Below are 17,692 nucleotides of genomic sequence, written 5' to 3'. Positions count from 1 at the left end.
CCCACATTGCGCATGCACCACCACATCGCCACAGCAGGCTAAAGGGAAGAGCTGATGGATCCTACTGCCGTCCACTACACTCCGCAAGCGGGCGTCACCCCGTTGAACCATCCGCAGCAGGTGGGGGCTTATCCCGCCGCCAACGCCTATCCGCCACCAACGGCCTATCCGCCGGCGGCGGCGAGCCAAGTCGCCATTACAACAACTCGTCAGGCGGGAGGAATCAATTCCGGTACTGCGGTCTGCGCCATTCTTCTTATTGTTTTTGGTTCTATCGGCATGGGAGGTGGACTCTTGGTAATGATTCCGGGTTTCATTTTTGGCTGGTTCCTTTTGGGACCGGGGTTGGGAGCATTTCTCATTGGCCTCACAATGCTCTTTATTGGAATCTTCATGATGTGTCGCTCTCGACGAGCAGACACTTTTCAAACCCAGACTCTTCAAACAGTTCCAGCTGGCGGAATGCAAGCGCAGCCAACCGCTTATCCGCCTCAGCCAATGACTTATCCGCCTCAGAGTCAGCCGACCGCTTATCCGCCTCAGCAGATGTCCGCCCCACCTCCGGGATACACAGCAAGCTCAAAAGATCCGGCGTCCTATAATTGGACTTAGGAAGGAATTGACTGTCAAGAGACGCGCTATCAATCTTCTGAGTTTGCACACCGTTGTTTAGGTTTTCCGCATTGCTGGCCGCAAATTTTATTATGATCAGTGACGTACTGCATGTTGTTCGTAATGCTGTAAGCCGAGATGCTATAAGAAGACTGGTGCGTCACCGCCACGCGCGCTACGAGCTGAGCTCCTGCAGCGAAGCGATCACCCCTGAGGTCACTACGCATCAATGGCAGCACGACGAGGCCTTCTCGACCTCTCGATCGACGACGACGACGTCGATACGTCGCGTCGCACGACCATAGGCGACTCGCCAGTCGTCTCCTTCACGAAAAACGCACCGGGAACCGACACGAGCAACTGGCAACGAATGGAATCCCTCAGCGACATCCAAGACGGCGGTCGAGATCGCTACCCGTCCGAAGACAGCCCCCTACTCGGCGAATCGTCGTCTTCAGTACCAACTTTCGCCGAAGAATCCGGTTTCGTCTTCGTCGATTCGAAAGATGACGAACTCACCGCCGCCGCGGCGGCGGCGTCGACGAACGCCGGCGGCCACTACGAGGACTTTCACACGATCGATTGGGTGCGCGATCGCACGCGCGACAGCCACCGACACAAACGTCTCAAGCGCAATAAACGCGAATCGTGGAAGGGCTGGTGGCATCAAATCAACGACGCCTGGTCGGGTTGGATCGTCGTGTCGCTCGTCGGCGTCGCCGCCGGCCTCGCGGCGGGCGTCATCGACATCGGCGCCGATTGGATGGGCGATTTGAAGTCGGGCGTCTGTTGGAGCGAGTTCTGGCTGAATCGCGCCGCCTGTTGCTTTTTGAGCAACGAGACGACGTACGACGTCGAGCATTGCGACGAGTGGCGAACGTGGAGCGACGTTTTCGGCGTCGCGTCGCGCAACGGTGCCGCCGTCTATGCCGTCAATTATTTTTTCTATTTGTTGATTGCTATCGTCTTCGGATTCGTCTCCGTCGTACTCGTTCGCTTTTTTGCGCCCTACGCGTCGGGAAGTGGAATACCGGAAGTAAAGATAATTTAATTAAATATTTTAATTTAATTAAAAATTAATGTTTTCTTTTTAGGTCAAGACCATTTTGAGTGGATTCGTTATTCGCGGCTATCTCGGCGTGTGGACGTTGCTCGTCAAGGCGTTGACTATGATGACGGCCGTCGCCGCGGGACTGAGTTTGGGCAAGGAGGGGCCCCTGGTGCACGTCGCCTGCTGTTGCGGTAACATTTTCTCGCGACTCTTTCCGAAGTACAGAAGAAACGAGGCCAAGAAAAGAGAGGCAATGGGAAAATATTTATAATTTTATTAATTAAATGTGTCTACGTAGGTACTTTCTGCTGCAGCAGCTGCTGGCGTGTCCGTCGCCTTTGGTGCGCCCATCGGCGGCGTTCTCTTCAGTCTAGAAGAAGTATGACACACGAAAAATAAAGGTATGATGTCGATAATCTCTCCCTTTTAGGTGAGCTACTATTTTCCGCACAAAGTCTTGTGGAGAGCCTTTTTCTCCGCGTTGGTTGCCATGCTCGTGCTGACGTACATGAATCCTTATTTCACCGGCAAACTGGTCATGTTCTATGCAAATTACACGGGCAGTTGGCACATAGTCGAACTGATTCCCTTTATCCTCTTGGGAATCATCGGAGTGAGGAAACAAAAGAAAACCAATGAACGAGATATATTTAATCTACGTCTAGGGTTTGTATGGAGCAATCTTCATCAAGAGTAACTTGTGGTGGTCGAAAATTCGCAAGACGACTCGCCTCGGAAAACACGCTATTCTCGAAGTATCCTTTTTGACGCGCGGCTACACCAAAATCATATAATCATTTATTTTTTAGGTTGTCGCTATTACCGTAATAACGTCGCTCATTGGATTCGTCAATCCGTTTACAAGGCAACTTCCGAGAGCTCACATTTTACGATATTTTGAATTTTTTTACTTTTGCAGACCCCTGGCCAGTCACACGATCGCTCGCCTGTTTCATCAGTGCGCAACTGAAGATGCCGCTGATCCCTTATGGTAAGACGTCATTTCTTTTTTTTTTCCCCCCCGTCACTCGATCTATCTTTCTCTTTCAGTACGTACAAGTTGGCCGAAGAGGAGAACCAGCAAGATCCCGGTAAACTATTCGGCACTGGCACGGACACGCTGTGGAAAGCGGTGTGGGAATTGGCTTTGGCGGCCGTCTTCAAAGGCGCTATCACAGTATTCACGTTCGGAATCAAAGTATAAGAAAAATCCCTTTGATGTGAAACTGAAAAACGCTCCGTCCAGGTACCGGCCGGCTTGTTTATTCCGACGATGTTCGTCGGCGCTTGCTATGGTCGAATAATTGGAATCTTGGTACAACAATTGGCATTGTATGTACAGTAAGTAGCTTTGCATTTCTCTACTCACATTCGATCGAATAGTGCTCACAAACACTCCGCCTTCTTTAAACCCATGTGCGACCAAACAGCTGGATGTGTAATTCCCGGTCTATATGCCATGGTGGGAGCGGCGGCGACTCTAGGAGGCGTCACTAAAATGACAAGTTTGCTGCAAATTTTAGTTGGATCTTCCCCTCTTGCAATTTCTGTCTTCTTTAGTCTCGCTTGTCGTTATTATGTTTGAGTTGACCGGCGGGCTGTCCTACATCGTTCCCGTCATGGTGGCGATTATGGCGAGCAAGTGGGTTGCCGACGCTTTCGTAAAAGATGGCATGTGAGAGTCGAATACCCTCCCCTCCGCACCGTACTGCCGTATAAAAAATATTCGTTTTAGCTACGATGGTCACATTCATCTAAATGGCTATCCCTTTATGGACAGTAAAGGGGAATTCGAGCACACCACTTTAGCATTGGATGTTATGAAACCGAGGTAGAGTAGATAGCGTTTTTTTGAAAAATAGAAAAAAAGAGATTCTTTTTTAAGGCGTCGGCGTAACGATCCGCCTCTTTGCACTATTCCCTCATCAGGATTTACTGTTGGTGATGTCGGTGAGCGAGATAAAGATATACAGTGAACTGGAGTTCTGACCATCTCTGCAGAACAGCTACTCAATGAAACTAACTTTGTGGGATTTCCTGTTGTCCTGTCGAAGCACTCTCAACTCTTGGCTGGTTTTACTTTCCGTAAAGAAATCCTTTCAGCTCTCGGTAAGGCGACTCTGTCGACGGCAGGTATCTCGTCACTCGTCGATTTTATTAATTTAGCTCATGCTAAGCATACGCATGACGTGTCCGTCGATTCACCCGTTTATTTTGCTACGAATCCACCGCGCTATACGAATCCAAGCGAACCCCCTCCTGTTAGTCTGAGAGTCTGTCTCGATAAAGTGAGCGATTGTTCCTCAACTTTCTTATTCAAAATGATGATGTACGTACGTTGCAGAATCCCTTTTTTGTTACCGATTCTACACCGATGGAAACGGTCGTGGAAATATTTCGAAAGCTTGGATTACGTCAGCTGCTTGTCACGCACAATGGGTGAAAAAAATTTTTTTTTGACTTGTTAGCTCCCCTCTGATTATGCATTCTTTAGTCGTTTACTGGGTATTATTACGAAAAAGGACGTCCTCAAACACATGGCCGAATTGAACAAAATGGACCCACAATCAATTTTGTTTCATTAGAGTAACATCTGTAGCGTACTGTACCTGAGCGAGTCTTCCGCGTGACGTACATGTAGAGTCACGAGTGTCACATACCCCGTAGACCAAAGAAATGCTTCGCTGCGCCTTTCTAGTCCTTTTATTCGCTCTCAGCGATTCGTACGCGCCTCTCTATCTCTACCACAGTGCGTCGAGGTCCGACTACGCGGCGTTCGCCACCGAAGCGGGCGTCGTATGGGCCGAACCGGATTACAACTTCGTTCACAACTGCACTCAAGTAAGAAAAAGTCGCTCACACCGACAATTTGACCATAGCGCTATCCTCAGCTCGTATCGAACACGACGCGCGCAACAAACACAATCCCCTTGTTCACGTATTATAGTAGTCAGTACAAAGACACGGCGAACGTCGCGACGCCAGGTAAGGAAACGCGAGAATTCGTGTGTCACGCGCGTATATCGCGCGCCCCGCCAGAAAGTTTGGCGCGCGTGCAAAAGGAAGGATACAAATTTTTACGAATCGAAGGATATATTTATTTTGACCGTGAGTTGATTTTTTTTCAAATTTCGTATCTATGGGATACACTAACGTTTTATAGCGCCTGATGGAATATTGACTTCGCCGCTCGTGCTCTTCTGGAACGAGAAGCTATCTGATCTCTTTCTCACTGGGTGTCCAGCAGATGAGCAGATTGCCCTGAAGCACGGATACGTTCCTGTAGGTATCGAAGGTAAAAAATTAATTTCACCTAATTAAATTTCAGGTTGATGTCACGTGTCTGATTTCTCTCCAGGCTACGCTCCGGTGGAATTTCGCGACTGGAACGGGTCGCCTCCTCCTGGTGGCTGTCCTTTCGAGAAGTCGACGACTTTTACCGGTCTTCAGTTGAGTTTCAGAACGGGCGTCTACGGTCACGCCGAAGCGTGGTTTTCTTCGTGGGGCTCAGACGGGAATATGTACATGACGTGGGCAGAAGGTATAGTAATCGAATTATATATAATTTAGATTTCCTATTTGACATAGGCACTGTCAATGAAACGACGTGTGGACATCAAAATCGCACCATTGGATACGCCGTTGCCGGCGGAGACGATCCATTGAATTTGAATATAACGAACGTCGGCTGTTTCGAGAGTTATCCGGAGCCGTATGAGGGTAGGTGAACATAGGGCGTTCGTCTCTAGCTAGACCTATATTGTGATGTTGAAGGACGCTACCCTTCAGCCAGTCTCATTTATGACAGATATTGGTATTATGGAACGTAAGACAAGACCATTTGTTACCGTAGTTTCGAAAGTGCACGACTCTCTTAGATACGCTTTGGATAGTATACCAAAGAAGGGCCAAAATTGCAGTGGGAAGTGGTCAGTGAAGCTGTCGGTTTTTTCTATCGACGTTTTGGTAACTTATTTTGACTATTAGCTACGTGCAAGGACCGTTTCTTGATTTTCTCTATTCACCCGTGGCGAGTCCTGTTCATCCGCCCCAGTGGAACGATCCGCGATTCTTCTTGGCGTCCGACACGGATAACCTGTTCGATCAGACGTCGAAAAACAACGAGAACGTGAAATTTGGCGCAATGCACGTGGTCAGCGAAAACCCATTAGCGAGACAAAAAGTGAAAATGAAATTGAAATTCTGACAGGTTAATTTCGGTCAGCATTTGGAACCGGAAGGAACAGTATGTACAAACGAATCGTTCTAATAATTGGCAAACATTGCAGTTCTTTGCAGGTGTATTTGATTGGTCACGGATCCAATCCTTCGTCATCTGACCACGAATCGTGGATGGAAGTACGCAGAATCAAATTATACGGTCTCTATATACTATATACTCTATAGGGAGATGGCGTTTATTTGGCCAGAGGTAATGCTACTGATCCCATTCAAATAAATAACGCGTCGGCGTGGAAATTCTACGGCGGAAACGATTCTGCAAACAGCCTTATGTGGATCGATCATCTCGACGACGCTACTCCTCTTTTCAAGTGGAACAATCACACGGGATCAACGTCGATGACGTAAGGCTCGAGTAAGATTATGACTTTATTGATTTATTGTACATTGAAGATATTTGCCGGCGATAAAGAAGTTTATTACGTGCGTTTCGACGCCGACGAAGTCGCCGTATGCGACTCGAAACTTCGACACGTACTTCCTTGAATCGGATTCGATGACGGGTCCGTACAAACTCATTGTCTATTTGAGTGAATTTGGACCTGAAGGTTAGAGGAGACAGAGAAGGAGGCGTTCTTTATTTATTGAGATTTCTTCTTAGCTTATGACGTTAGCATTCCGCCCAAGTTTGCCGCAACGAAATACGAGGAGTTCGACGGCGAATACTACTACAGTTTCTATCTCTCGTATTCGGCCAACTTTGCTGTAGAAACAAATGATCCCCAGCCGCCTGGATCGCAGTACAGTTGGGTTCTGTCAGAGGCAAGATTCAAGGTGAATTCTCCTCCCACGGTGTGATGTCACATAGAGAGCAAACTAGTTGGTCTCTAATCCAAGTTGACGTTTGTTTCTCTTTGATCTATAGCCATTAGATGCTTTAATTATTTAGAGGGGGTAGATCTTCTTCGGGGCACGCGGAAGAATTCTGCCATTACTTTACTTCTAGGCTGGCAACGAATCCCTGGTTGGTCGAGGAAATTTCGCGCCAAATTTACACGTGATCCCTACTGATCTGCTCTAGCGCTAAAATAATGGCGGATTCTCGTGTTGTCTACACGTAGATCGCAAAGGGACGCTTTTGATTGCAATTTATAGAGCACGTGCTCTTCTGCGACGACCCGGATTGCTTTTTATTCGGAGAGGGATTCTGGAGCTTTAGAGCCGATCTTATTTTAGCCGCTGAATGGATCAGTCGTCGAATCCATCCGCATCGAGTTGCGACGCAGAAGTGTCGGAAATCGCGTTTCCGAAAGAGGAATCGCCGCGTGACGCGAAAGCGACGACGAAAGGACAATCGGAGTCGCGCGATAGCAGTCAAAGAACCGTTTCCCCGTCGTCGGAGCCGAAACGATCGGCGTCGACATCGAAACGGAAGAGAAATCGAGGGGGCGGAGCCGGCGATCGCGATTCGAACGCGCCCAAAGTTCCTCTCACCGGATACGTGCGATTCTTGCAGGACAATCGCGAACGAGTGAGGGAGGAGAATCCGGACGTGCACTATTCGGAAATAACGCGAAAATTGGCCGCCGAATGGGCAAACTTGAAACAGGATGAAAAACAGGTAAAATAAAGCTTTCATTATTCGTAATTAATTAATTAATTCGATTAATCACGTGGACCCTCCCACCGTACATATATGTATACCAGTAGTTGAAATACCAATTATTATATAGAAATATCTCGACGATGCGCAAAGAGATCGAGAGCAATATGTAAAAGATCTGAAAGAGTATCAGCAGACCGACGCCTACAAGGATTTTTGTCGGGGTCAAAGTGAAAAGAAAACCGGTACATCATACATAATATTTTCCTTTGTGCCATCCATTCATCGATGTTTTTTTTAGAAAAGAAGAGAAAATTGGGTAGCGATGATACTTCGACGCCGCCGCCGCCGCCGCCGCCGCCGCCGCCGCCGCCGCCGCCGGCGCCGGCGCCGTCGCAACGTAGCAAACCGTTTGTATCGTCTGTGAGAATGAACGTGGCTCGATCCACTTTGCTCCAGCAGCAAATCTTAGCCGAATTAGATCTCGAAGAGGACGACTTGCCCGGATGCGATATTCCTATATTTACGGACGAATTTCTCCAGCACAACAAGGGTAAGAGAGCGAGGGAAGGGCGTAATCATCGCAAGCGTCCTCTTCTCTCTATATATTATAGTCAAAGAGACGGAACTGAGCAGTCTCAGAAAATCGAACGTAGACTTAGAGGAGCAGAATTCGATTTTGAGCAAGCACATAGGAAATATGAAGATCGCCATCGAACGACTGGAAAAGGAAGTGGATCAGCAACAAGTGGCCAATTCGTCTCTAAGGAAATATTTGGCGTCGTTGAAGAAAATTCTCGTCCAATCGTTTGTGACCGTTCCGCTTCCGGGTACGACGGAAGTGCCGACAGTGGATACAATCGACGCGTATTTGGCTAAGTTACACGAATTGCTATTGGACGAGACACGGAAAGATGCTACGGATTTTGCAGCTCAAGTCAAGGGTATAGTCAGCCAATTAGACTACAAGAAGACGTCTTGAGACTTCTCTCTCTCAATCATAGCCCCTAATTAATTAATTATTACGATCGATGATCATTCGAATGTATTAGGAATCCCACTTACTTGACCATGTGACCTATTTCCCATGATGTTTCTGTAGACTTGGGTTCCTCTATGACGCATCTTTCGTTCGTTATAAGACTGATTTCAAACTAAAAAAATCGTTAGAAATCAAAAGCCAGGACACGTGTTATTTACTACTCACGCGATTGAGTGACCTTGCATCTCGATAGTAGAGAACGCGCATGCACTTTTCCATGACGTCTCTCGCTTCTGCTTCAGTCATGTCCGGATTCTTCTCATAGGCATCGCGCAGAAGAGGCTATAGAGCAATAATCATTATTTATTTATTTATTTATTTTTCATGCGTATTTTCTTTGTACTCTTGCTATGTAGGATCCGTATCCCGTTGCCACGGTGGGAGCCTCGTATCCCACTCCCACGTAGTCTACGTATCCTAGCAACGCCTTTCCCTCGTGAACTCCGCCCACGACATAGACATTCCATAAAGGATCCAATTCAGTACGACTATAGTAAAATTAATAATAAAAAATCAATATATACATGGTACAAGTAATAGATAATTACCAATTATAAAGAACTCGAGTGAGCCACGAGAAAACGGCGGTGGGTAACATGGTGTGACCGTCATTTAGGAGATTGTCATGCAAACTAAAAAATCATTAATTAAAAATTTATTATTTCCTCTCTTTTTTTCTCCGTACACTTTTTCATTTATCACGTCCTTGAGAAATTGAAAATCGGCATAGTCGCCGGTTGCGCCGACAATGGTTTTCTCGCCAATTTTTAGCATGCGGGATACTCCACGATAACGAGCCAATGACCCGTAAGATCCCAAGGTATCCGCAGCCAAAATGACGCCGTCGCGATACTTTAGACCCAAGACGGACGTTCCCGTTACGACTGGTTGACTAAGAGCGAACGCTGCACGCGACATTGTTTCATTTCAAGATCGTTTACCTCGATCGCTGCGTTGGATCGAAGCTTTGAGCGAAGTCGTGCCGTTGCGTTAGGCCTCGAAGTCCACCTGGAGCGTCTCTAAGCCTCAAATCGTCGAATTCTGGAAAATAAGCCATCGGAGAACTGCTTTAGCGATCGCCCGGATAAGTTTACACGGGTCGGGACTTTCGAGTCTGCGTCGTAGAAAGCGCGCAGTTCCTCGACGTGCCTGTTGCCCCAAAAAACGCGGTTACTCTTTCTCATTCATTCGGAGCCATGTCGTCTTCGCTCTACGTCATCAAAAGAGGTGCAGACTCGATTCTAATCCCAACTCGATCCACGATCGCCGTTTTCTTCAGACGGTCGGCGCGAAAATGTCCATTTCGACAAGATCACGTCGCGAATATCGAAGCTGTGCTACGGATTGAGTCAGGAGCACGTCGAACCGGTAAGAAAAGAACGCTCAAACGCTCGATTTCGATCGCATTCTCGACGAAAAGGTGTCGATCACGATGAAAGTGATCAGCGGAATCTATCCGGGCGTCACGACCGTAGAACTCGACACTCTAGCCGCCGAAACGGCCGCCACCATGACGACGAAGCATCCCGACTACGCGAAATTGGCCGCTCGAATTGCCGTGAGCAATTTGCACAAGGAGACAAAGAAACAATTTAGCGGTTCGTCCTCATACGGGACAGTCCGATAATTAATTAATTTAATAATTTAATTGAATTAGCTGTTATGGAAGACTTGTATGCGTACGTCAATCCCAAGAACCGGAAGCACTGTCCTATGGTTTCCTTGGAGACGCTGGAAATTGTGAGAAAACATTCTCAGGTTAGAATAAATCTAGGATTATTTTTAGATGGGCTACTTGTCTACATGAATTTCTTTAGAGACTTGATTCTGCAATTGTATTTGATCGCGATTTCAATTATCAATACTTTGGATTTAAGGTAAATTGATAGTGATTAAATTGAGATGGAGGGTGGCTTTGTTCCTTGTGCTGTTGCTGGAGTAATAGCCCTCACGCTTTTATGACACCCAAAAATGATGAAACGACTGTTTCACCCATTGCTACCTGTTATTTATTTATTTATAACCGCTTTGTGGTGCTAATGGTTTTGCGTGTCGTTACAATTTTAGACATTGGAAAAATCCTATCTATTGAAAATCAACGGAAAAGGTGAGATGAGACAAAAAATACTATAATTTAATTTAACGTAATTTTCCCAGTTGCCGAGCGTCCCCAGCACATGCTAATGCGCGTTTCCGTCGGCATCCACGGTGAAGACGTTGAAAGTGCAATTGAAGTAAAAATAGTGACAACAAAAGAAAGGAGGACACGGTCCAATTCTTCATCATAGACGTATGATTTGATGTCAGAACGCTGGTTCACTCACGCATCGCCAACTCTTTTCAACGCGGGAACGTGCAGACCCCAACTGTCCAGCTGCTTCCTACTCTCAATGGCAGACGATAGCATTGAGGTAAGCAAGCATAGAAACATAGACGTCTATTTATCGTACGCATGTTGTTGACTAATATTTTATTGCAATACGCCTAAGGACTTTTAATGAATAATTTAAATCTTTAGTTTTGTATTTACCACATGGGGTAATATTTATAAATGTATGTACTTGAAATAAGTATAAGGACTTAATTAAATATTGAATTTTATTGAGGTGTTACTTTAAAATTTAGTTTTGCATTTACCACATAGGGTAATATTTATGACGTAAATATATGTACTTGAAATACGTATAAAGACTTAATTAAATATTGAATTTTATTGAGGTGTTACTAAAATCTTTAGTTTTGCATTTACCACATAGGATAATATTTATGACGTAAATATATGTATTTGAAATACGTATAAGGACTTAATTAATGAAATTTTATACTTATATTGAGGCGTTTCTTCTAGGGCATCTACGACACGTTGAAAATGTGCTCCAAGATCTCCAAATCGGCGGGCGGAATCGGTCTCAACGTCCACTGCATTCGAGCGAAGGGAAGTTTCATTGCCGGCACGAATGGCGTGTCGAACGGTCTCGTACCCATGCTTCGCGTCTACAACGCGACAGCGCGCTACGTCGATCAGGGCGGCAACAAACGTCCCGGCGCATTTGCCATCTATTTGGAACCGTGGCACGCCGACGTCATGGCGTTCTTGGATTTGAAAAAGAACACGGGAAAGGAGGAGGATCGCGCGCGCGATTTGTTCTTCGCTCTCTGGATACCGGATCTCTTTATGAAACGCGTCGAAGCCAACGGGAAGTGGTCGCTCATGTGTCCGGACGAATGTCCGGGATTGGCCGACGTTTGGGGCGACGAATTCGAGGAATTATATACGAGGTAAGAATAGGTGTATCCTTATTTATTTACCACGATTTTTAAAAATTGTCTTGACGATTTTTAGTCTTGACGATTTTAAAAATTGTCTTGACGATTTTTAAAATTGTCTTGACGATTTTTAAAATTGTCTTAACGATTTTTAAAAATTGTCTTGACGATTTTTAAAATTGTCTTGACCATTTTTTAATTTTTATTGTTTCTGTAGATATGAGGCGGAGGGGCGAAGCAGGAAAGTTGTCAGTGCTCAGAAGCTTTGGTTCGCTATATTGGAGTCTCAGACGGAGACGGGAACGCCTTATATTCTGTATAAGGATGCGTGCAATCGAAAGAGCAATCAGCAAGTGAGGGCAAATTGGATCATCCGCCAATTCGACGCTTTGATTTTTTATGTATAAGAATATTGGCACGATAAAGTGTAGCAATTTGTGCACGGAAGTCGTTCAATACAGCAGCCCTGATGAAGTAATCTCGCAAAGATAAATATGTGATTTATTTAATTTTTTTGCGCAGGTTGCCGTTTGCAATTTGGCTTCTCTTGCTTTGCCCAGATTCGTCACTGCAGATAGAGAGTTTGACTTCGAGAAATTGGCTGAAGTGACTAGGGTAAAAATAAAAACTTGTTTCAGCAGAATGCACCCCCAATATTAATTAATTAATTAATCACTAGGTTATCACGAGAAATTTGAACAAGATTATTGACATCAACTATTATCCTGTCCCCGAAGTAAAACGGAAAAGATTCTATTATTGTTTCTTATTAGATTTTTTTCTCTTTGCAGGCGGAACGCTCCAATAAGAGACATCGTCCAATAGGAATCGGCGTTCAGGGATTAGCCGACGCCTTCATTTTGATGAGATATCCATTCGAAAGTGAAGCGGCACAAAAACTCAACAAGCAAATCTTCGAGACAATCTACTTCGGAGCCTTGGATGTAACGATTATAATACTAATTGAAAATCAAAGATTATTAGATGGAATTGTTGCTTAGGCTTCCTGCCAATTAGCCAAAGAATTTGGCACCTACGAAACATATGAAGGATCACCAGCAAGCAAAGGGGTAAAGTAAAGAAACGTTTACATATAAAATATCATATACTTTGGATATTAGATTCTTCAGCACAACATGTGGGGCGTTCCAGATCCAGAGGGTCTTCACGATTGGAAGCGCTTGAGACGAGACATCGAAACGTAAAAAAATATTATATCACATGATATATCATACCCAATAGTTGATTTTTAGTTTTGGGCTTCGTAACAGCTTGCTTCTCGCTCCCATGCCGACGGCGTCGACGGCTCAAATTCTCGGCAACAACGAATCGATCGAGCCGTACACGAGCAACATATACACGCGTCGCGTTCTGTCCGGCGAATTTCAAGTCGTCAATCAGCACCTGCTCAAGGACTTGGTCGATTTGGGACTGTGGGACGTCGAAGGGGAAATGAAGCAGAAACTCATCGCACACAACGGATCCATACAGGTGAGAAAACAAAAGAATTTCGTATATATAAAAAGTGCAATTTTTTCGCGTACATGTATAGGCAATCGAAGGCATTCCAGACGAATTGAAAGAGCTCTACAAAATCGTTTGGGAAATTCCCCAGAAGACGTTGATCAACATGGCGGCGGATCGCGGCGCTTTTATCGATCAAAGCCAGTCGTTCAACGTCTTCATTGCCGAGCCGAATTTCGCGAAATTGACGAGCATGCATTTCTACGGATGGAAAAAGGTAGAAGCAAATAGAAAAATAGACTCAAGAATAATTACTATTATAAGGGATTGAAGACGGGTATGTATTATCTTCGTACTCGTCCGGCGGCGTCGGCGATTCAATTCACCGTCGATCGGTCCGTTCAGAAGGCGGCGGCCAAAGCCGTCCGCAGTCAAAACGCGGCTCTCGTGATGAAGACGCCGACGCAGAGTCCCAAATTGGAATTCACGCTCAAAACGCCGTCGCCCGTCATTCCCGGCTCGAAACCGCGGTTCGCCTTCGCGAGGAAAACTCAGCAGGGGCAGATTGACGAGGAGGAGAAGGAGAACGACGCGTCGCAGTGCGCCGGTGAGGAGGGGTGTCTTATGTGCAGCGCTTGAAATTTGGGAGACAGAAAAAAAAAATGGGGGGCAAATTTTTTGTATGAGAACGAATACATGTACAGTCTGTTTCAGTGTCATGCAATTTGAGTATGTGTCTCAGATACTGCGTATAGCATCTGAATTTTGAAATGTGCAGATAAAAATCAGTCTTTTATTTAACCTTGACATTCGCTGTCCCGGATAACAAGCATGGTTACCCGAGTGCGAACGAGATCGTTTCCTGCCTTATCCTGCGCTCATATGGTCGTTTTAAGTCATCTGGAAGCATTTGGGATGACTTTGCTTCTATATAGACCGTTCTTCGTCGCCAACTTGCTACATTGTCGCCGGAAAAACGCGATCTGATTCGTTCGGGGCCCGGATTGGGCGACTTCGTTCGCGAGAGCACGACCTTGGACGCTCCACCGACCAACCCCGCTCACCTGAAGAGGAGAAAAGGCGAAAGGTAAACGAAAAAAGACTCGAACGTCGATCGGCGCGTGACTTCGTTCGAATAATTATAATTTTATTTTATCGTTCGAATAATTTTAGACTCGGTCTTCCGCCGTGGCTTCGAACGAAAATTCCCGTCGGCGAGAACTACGTTCGACTGAAGAAGTCGTTGAGAAAATTGAAATTGAATACCGTAAGGACTACGTACGTATTGATAAGCGTATAATCTAATAAAAAAATTCGTAGGTATGCGAAGAGGCTCGGTGTCCGAACGTGGGCGAGTGTTGGGGCGGCGGCGAGACGCAAACAGCAACGGCAACCATCATGGTAAATTTAATAATATGATTAATTAATTAATTAATTAATTAATTTTTGTATATAGTTGTTGGGTGATTTGTGCACTCGGGGATGTCGCTTTTGTTCGGTAAAGACGGCGAGACGTCCGCCGCCGCCTGATCCAAATGAGCCAAGAAATACGGCGGAAGCTATTTCAGAATGGGGAGGATTAGACTACATTGTATTGACTTCGGTCGACAGAGACGGTTCGACGCCGCGTGACGCACGCGTGCGCTGCTCTGACGTTCTCTTTCTTAGATTTGCCGGACGGCGGCGCTGGACATTTCGCTCAGACTGTCATAGAACTAAAGAAAAGGTACCTCATAGTGATGCACCGCTGTCTTTAGGTATTTATTTATTTATTTATTTTTCTGTACATGATAGGAGTCCGAGTTTGCTTGTTGAATGTCTCACACCCGACTTTCGAGGTGACAAAAATGCCATTGCTACAATATGTCGCTCCGGATTGGACGTCTTTGCGCACAACGTGGAAACAGTTCAAGAACTCCAATGGTACCATAGATCTTAAAATTAAAATTCGTCGACTTTTCTTTTCAGGCTCGTTCGTGATCCTCGAGCCAACTATAGGCAATCGATCGACGTTCTTGTTCACGCAAAGACCTTGAGACCCGATCTAATAACGAAGACGTCGATCATGCTGGGTTTGGGCGAGACGGACGAACAAATATTCAAAACGATGAAGGAAGTTCGAGACGCCGGTGTGGATTGCCTCACGTTGGGTCAATACATGCAGCCGACAAAGCGACATCTCAAGGCGAGACACCTCAGTGTAAATTAATTTTTATTATTTATCTGTTTTCTAGGTGGTCGAATATGTGACTCCGGATAAATTTGCTTATTGGGAAAAGGTGGCGAATGAGCTTGGGTTTCTGTACACTGCAAGTGGGCCTCTTGTGCGATCTTCTTACAGAGCTGGTAAGTGAGAAGTGCGAAGGGAGAGACTTGCGTTTGCTCAATTCTTTCTAGGGGAATTTTTCATCAAGAACGTTTTGAAGGAACGAACTTCAAATAAGGCTATCGTACAATAAAATGTTCCACATATAAACCGCCGTGAGCCTTTGAGTGACGTCACATCTACACCGATTAATAATCGAAGCTTCTCTATAAATATACAACCACGTTTTTTCTAGGAATACTGCGCATGCACGTGCAAACGAAAAGCGTCACTGTTTCGGTTCAAACGTCGTCCTCAGTCGCCCGAGCAACGTTCGATGGTGTTCGAGCACGAAATTGCGAACGAAGGTCCCAAAAGGCACGTCCCACCAGCGCGGAAGCGCAATGTGAACGTCTTCGACGACGAGCAGCTCGCCCGTCGTCTCGTCGTCGCGCAACGTGAACAGAGACGACGCGCGAAAGCCGAACAGAAGATTCGGCACCGACAGATTCACCGACAAGGCGTCGACGTCTTCGTACGAGACGAGCGCGTAGGTGAGCGTGAGAAACGGCAGCGGCGCTTCGACGCACACGTAATCCGTACGATCGATCGTCTTTTCGATCGTTTTCACTTCTCTTATGAGTGCATGGAGTACCGGTAGGCTCGTCGGAACGTCGGCTAGGAATTCGTAGACGTTCGTCGCTTTCGCGTCCTTTATGGCGATTTGAAGCCGGTGTTTCGACACGGGCCCGAAGTCCTGTAGGAGAGCGACCCACAGGACGGCGCATAGGACGACGAAAACGGAATAATGGAGGATGCCCATTTAGCGTTCCTTCCTCTATTAGAATAGATTGAAACCAACATGTAGGATGATAGGATCACGTGTTAGGATAGACGACAGCTGGTTTGCTTTTTGCACGAAAAGTTCAAGTTCTCCTCTTTGTTCAGTGTGCAAGGAAGGGAGCTTAGTGAGGACGGTTCAAAATAGGAGAAGTTTCTCTATCAGAATACGTCATTTTTCATTTTTCATTTGCTTAGTTTCGAAGTGCGCCTTCAGGTTGTTTGACAGCTTCTGGTGCACGTCCACTGCAAAGCTGCGAATCACTTTTCCTAGTAGCCAGTCGTACCAGAGAGGCATTGCCAGCCCCAAGTGCTCCGTCACCAGAACGTCTTTATTATCCTGTTTTATGACGGTTAGGGACGATAGATGCAATCCCAAGGCGGCAGACGGTATGCTGTTATTGATTGACAATTTTTCTGCGTCTCGGTGTGAGAATACTTTCATGGTGATCCACAGGCATGGCCATACGTATTCCGTCGCTTCGTAGACGCTGAAATTGTTTCTTTTCTCGACGATTTTCACTTCGGTGACGGTCGGATGCAAGACGGGTAAATTTGACGAGTAATCGGCCAAGAATTCGTAGACGGCAGTCGCGTTTGCCTTTTCTATGAGCACGTCTACTCTGTGCTTAGAGAAAGGTCCAAGATCCTGCAGAAAAACAACGCACAATAGTCCAGCGAAAGCGACAAAGTAGGACAGCTTTTTCATCGCAGCAGATCCTGTTGTCATTGTAATAAACCAGACTAGTAAACCCTACTACTTACCCTAGTCTGGAGGCCACACCCTTCGCTCGGGGTCACGTGGTAACCTGACTAAATAAACCCAATGTTGGCAAGCTGACTTTTGAATGTCCCCCCCCCCCCGCCACACCTACGCTGTACGGACTACAGGTAGATTATAAAAAAAAAAACGACCACTGTAGTCTGTATGTAGGTATAGACCTTTTTCTCTGTTCTATTACAATGGTAGGAGCAGCAAGCAATTTTTGCGTCATTTCGACTGGTTCGTTTCAAACTTCGTCTTCAAATTGTTAAGCATCTTTTGATGCACCTTCGCTGTGAAGTTGCGAACCAATTTTCCCAGTAGCCAATCATACCAGAGAGGCATTGCCATCTCCAAGCGCTCTGTCACGAGAACATCTTCCTTTTCCTGTTTCATTACAAATCGTGACGATAAACGCAAACTCAAGGCAGTAGACGGCACAGAGTTATCAACTGACAATTTCTCCGCGTCTCGATGTGAAAATACTTTGATCTTGATCCATATGAATGCCCAAACGTTCTCCGTGATCTGGTAGACAGTGTAATTGTCTCCCCTCTCGAGAA

The 17,692-nt window shown here is 46.0% G+C and overlaps 6 protein-coding genes across 6 annotated transcripts; 5 read left to right on the top strand and 1 right to left on the bottom strand.

The window, feature by feature from the left end:
• The first annotated feature begins 5 nt into the window (after window positions 1-5).
• On the top strand, window positions 6-4,276 carry LOC136184693 (H(+)/Cl(-) exchange transporter 4-like). The gene is made up of 17 exons (XM_065971628.1): window positions 6-1,648; window positions 1,707-1,913; window positions 1,962-2,042; window positions 2,094-2,276; window positions 2,329-2,418; window positions 2,473-2,528; window positions 2,583-2,654; window positions 2,714-2,861; window positions 2,910-2,995; window positions 3,047-3,168; window positions 3,224-3,338; window positions 3,399-3,494; window positions 3,549-3,613; window positions 3,665-3,772; window positions 3,830-3,951; window positions 4,008-4,102; window positions 4,158-4,276. The coding sequence occupies exons 1-17, from the start codon at window positions 842-844 to the stop codon at window positions 4,246-4,248; spliced, it is 2,544 nt and encodes an 847-aa protein (XP_065827700.1). The 5' UTR covers window positions 6-841; the 3' UTR covers window positions 4,249-4,276.
• A 30-nt stretch (window positions 4,277-4,306) lies between these two features.
• LOC136184850 (uncharacterized) lies at window positions 4,307-6,793 on the top strand. The gene is made up of 14 exons (XM_065971847.1): window positions 4,307-4,504; window positions 4,555-4,648; window positions 4,703-4,771; window positions 4,827-4,958; window positions 5,022-5,204; window positions 5,252-5,383; window positions 5,438-5,489; window positions 5,542-5,592; window positions 5,651-5,816; window positions 5,874-5,909; window positions 5,963-6,022; window positions 6,071-6,249; window positions 6,299-6,453; window positions 6,507-6,793. The coding sequence occupies exons 1-14, from the start codon at window positions 4,340-4,342 to the stop codon at window positions 6,701-6,703; spliced, it is 1,671 nt and encodes a 556-aa protein (XP_065827919.1). The 5' UTR covers window positions 4,307-4,339; the 3' UTR covers window positions 6,704-6,793.
• Window positions 6,794-6,896: 103 nt separating this feature from the next.
• LOC136184881 (high mobility group protein 20A-like) lies at window positions 6,897-8,636 on the top strand. The gene is made up of 4 exons (XM_065971879.1): window positions 6,897-7,466; window positions 7,579-7,693; window positions 7,750-8,001; window positions 8,063-8,636. The coding sequence occupies exons 1-4, from the start codon at window positions 7,089-7,091 to the stop codon at window positions 8,428-8,430; spliced, it is 1,113 nt and encodes a 370-aa protein (XP_065827951.1). The 5' UTR covers window positions 6,897-7,088; the 3' UTR covers window positions 8,431-8,636.
• Window positions 8,325-9,593, bottom strand: LOC136184890 (proteasome subunit beta type-4-like). The gene is made up of 7 exons (XM_065971891.1): window positions 9,432-9,593; window positions 9,176-9,382; window positions 9,039-9,122; window positions 8,834-8,978; window positions 8,656-8,772; window positions 8,514-8,602; window positions 8,325-8,455 (listed from the first exon to the last, which is right to left on the bottom strand). Exons 1-7 carry the CDS (start codon window positions 9,545-9,547, stop codon window positions 8,443-8,445), a joined length of 771 nt encoding a protein of 256 aa, XP_065827963.1. The 5' UTR covers window positions 9,548-9,593; the 3' UTR covers window positions 8,325-8,442.
• On the top strand, window positions 9,386-14,028 carry LOC136184702 (ribonucleoside-diphosphate reductase large subunit-like). The gene is made up of 19 exons (XM_065971640.1): window positions 9,386-9,717; window positions 9,770-9,858; window positions 9,911-10,088; window positions 10,148-10,248; window positions 10,308-10,367; window positions 10,558-10,597; window positions 10,648-10,724; window positions 10,779-10,901; window positions 11,339-11,769; window positions 11,975-12,110; window positions 12,166-12,231; window positions 12,280-12,372; window positions 12,437-12,493; window positions 12,549-12,701; window positions 12,759-12,827; window positions 12,879-12,958; window positions 13,011-13,248; window positions 13,310-13,498; window positions 13,546-14,028. The coding sequence occupies exons 1-19, from the start codon at window positions 9,687-9,689 to the stop codon at window positions 13,858-13,860; spliced, it is 2,526 nt and encodes an 841-aa protein (XP_065827712.1). The 5' UTR covers window positions 9,386-9,686; the 3' UTR covers window positions 13,861-14,028.
• Window positions 14,029-14,044: 16 nt separating this feature from the next.
• Window positions 14,045-15,697, top strand: LOC136184870 (lipoyl synthase, mitochondrial-like). Its single transcript, XM_065971871.1, has 10 exons — window positions 14,045-14,106; window positions 14,157-14,308; window positions 14,395-14,488; window positions 14,542-14,622; window positions 14,678-14,837; window positions 14,890-14,947; window positions 15,016-15,144; window positions 15,190-15,406; window positions 15,456-15,567; window positions 15,619-15,697. Exons 1-10 carry the CDS (start codon window positions 14,053-14,055, stop codon window positions 15,678-15,680), a joined length of 1,119 nt encoding a protein of 372 aa, XP_065827943.1. The 5' UTR covers window positions 14,045-14,052; the 3' UTR covers window positions 15,681-15,697.
• Window positions 15,698-17,692: the final 1,995 nt, after the last annotated feature.

Source organism: Oscarella lobularis, chromosome 1 (assembly GCF_947507565.1).
Source record: "Oscarella lobularis chromosome 1, ooOscLobu1.1, whole genome shotgun sequence".
Lineage (NCBI taxonomy): Eukaryota > Metazoa > Porifera > Homoscleromorpha > Homosclerophorida > Oscarellidae > Oscarella > Oscarella lobularis.
This window is presented reverse-complemented; position numbering and strand designations above follow the sequence as displayed.

Excerpts from the sequence above, each read along its gene's own strand:
- LOC136184881 (XM_065971879.1), top strand. The coding sequence starts at position 7,089 with ATGGATCAGTCGTCGAATCCATCCGCATCGAGTTGCGACGCAGAAGTG. Across the intron at positions 7,467-7,578 it reads TGAAACAGGATGAAAAACAG|AAATATCTCGACGATGCGCA; the intron begins GTAAAATAAAGC and ends ATTATTATATAG. Across the intron at positions 7,694-7,749 it reads TCAAAGTGAAAAGAAAACCG|AAAAGAAGAGAAAATTGGGT; the intron begins GTACATCATACA and ends TGTTTTTTTTAG.
- LOC136184693 (XM_065971628.1), top strand. The coding sequence starts at position 842 with ATGGCAGCACGACGAGGCCTTCTCGACCTCTCGATCGACGACGACGAC. Across the intron at positions 1,914-1,961 it reads ACGAGGCCAAGAAAAGAGAG|GTACTTTCTGCTGCAGCAGC; the intron begins GCAATGGGAAAA and ends GTGTCTACGTAG. Across the intron at positions 3,614-3,664 it reads ATTTACTGTTGGTGATGTCG|AACAGCTACTCAATGAAACT; the intron begins GTGAGCGAGATA and ends CCATCTCTGCAG.
- LOC136184870 (XM_065971871.1), top strand. The coding sequence starts at position 14,053 with ATGGTTACCCGAGTGCGAACGAGATCGTTTCCTGCCTTATCCTGCGCT. Across the intron at positions 14,948-15,015 it reads GTCATAGAACTAAAGAAAAG|GAGTCCGAGTTTGCTTGTTG; the intron begins GTACCTCATAGT and ends TGTACATGATAG. Across the intron at positions 15,407-15,455 it reads CGACAAAGCGACATCTCAAG|GTGGTCGAATATGTGACTCC; the intron begins GCGAGACACCTC and ends TCTGTTTTCTAG.
- LOC136184890 (XM_065971891.1), bottom strand. The coding sequence starts at position 9,547 with ATGGCTTATTTTCCAGAATTCGACGATTTGAGGCTTAGAGACGCTCCA. Across the intron at positions 9,383-9,431 it reads GATCCAACGCAGCGATCGAG|TCAACCAGTCGTAACGGGAA; the intron begins GTAAACGATCTT and ends GTTCGCTCTTAG. Across the intron at positions 8,773-8,833 it reads ACGGATCCTACATAGCAAGA|CCTCTTCTGCGCGATGCCTA; the intron begins GTACAAAGAAAA and ends ATTGCTCTATAG.
- LOC136184702 (XM_065971640.1), top strand. The coding sequence starts at position 9,687 with ATGTCGTCTTCGCTCTACGTCATCAAAAGAG. Across the intron at positions 12,373-12,436 it reads AATTGGCTGAAGTGACTAGG|GTTATCACGAGAAATTTGAA; the intron begins GTAAAAATAAAA and ends ATTAATCACTAG. Across the intron at positions 13,499-13,545 it reads ATTTCTACGGATGGAAAAAG|GGATTGAAGACGGGTATGTA; the intron begins GTAGAAGCAAAT and ends TACTATTATAAG.
- LOC136184850 (XM_065971847.1), top strand. The coding sequence starts at position 4,340 with ATGCTTCGCTGCGCCTTTCTAGTCCTTTTATTCGCTCTCAGCGATTCG. Across the intron at positions 5,490-5,541 it reads AGATATTGGTATTATGGAAC|ATACGCTTTGGATAGTATAC; the intron begins GTAAGACAAGAC and ends CGACTCTCTTAG. Across the intron at positions 5,593-5,650 it reads CAAAATTGCAGTGGGAAGTG|CTACGTGCAAGGACCGTTTC; the intron begins GTCAGTGAAGCT and ends TTTGACTATTAG.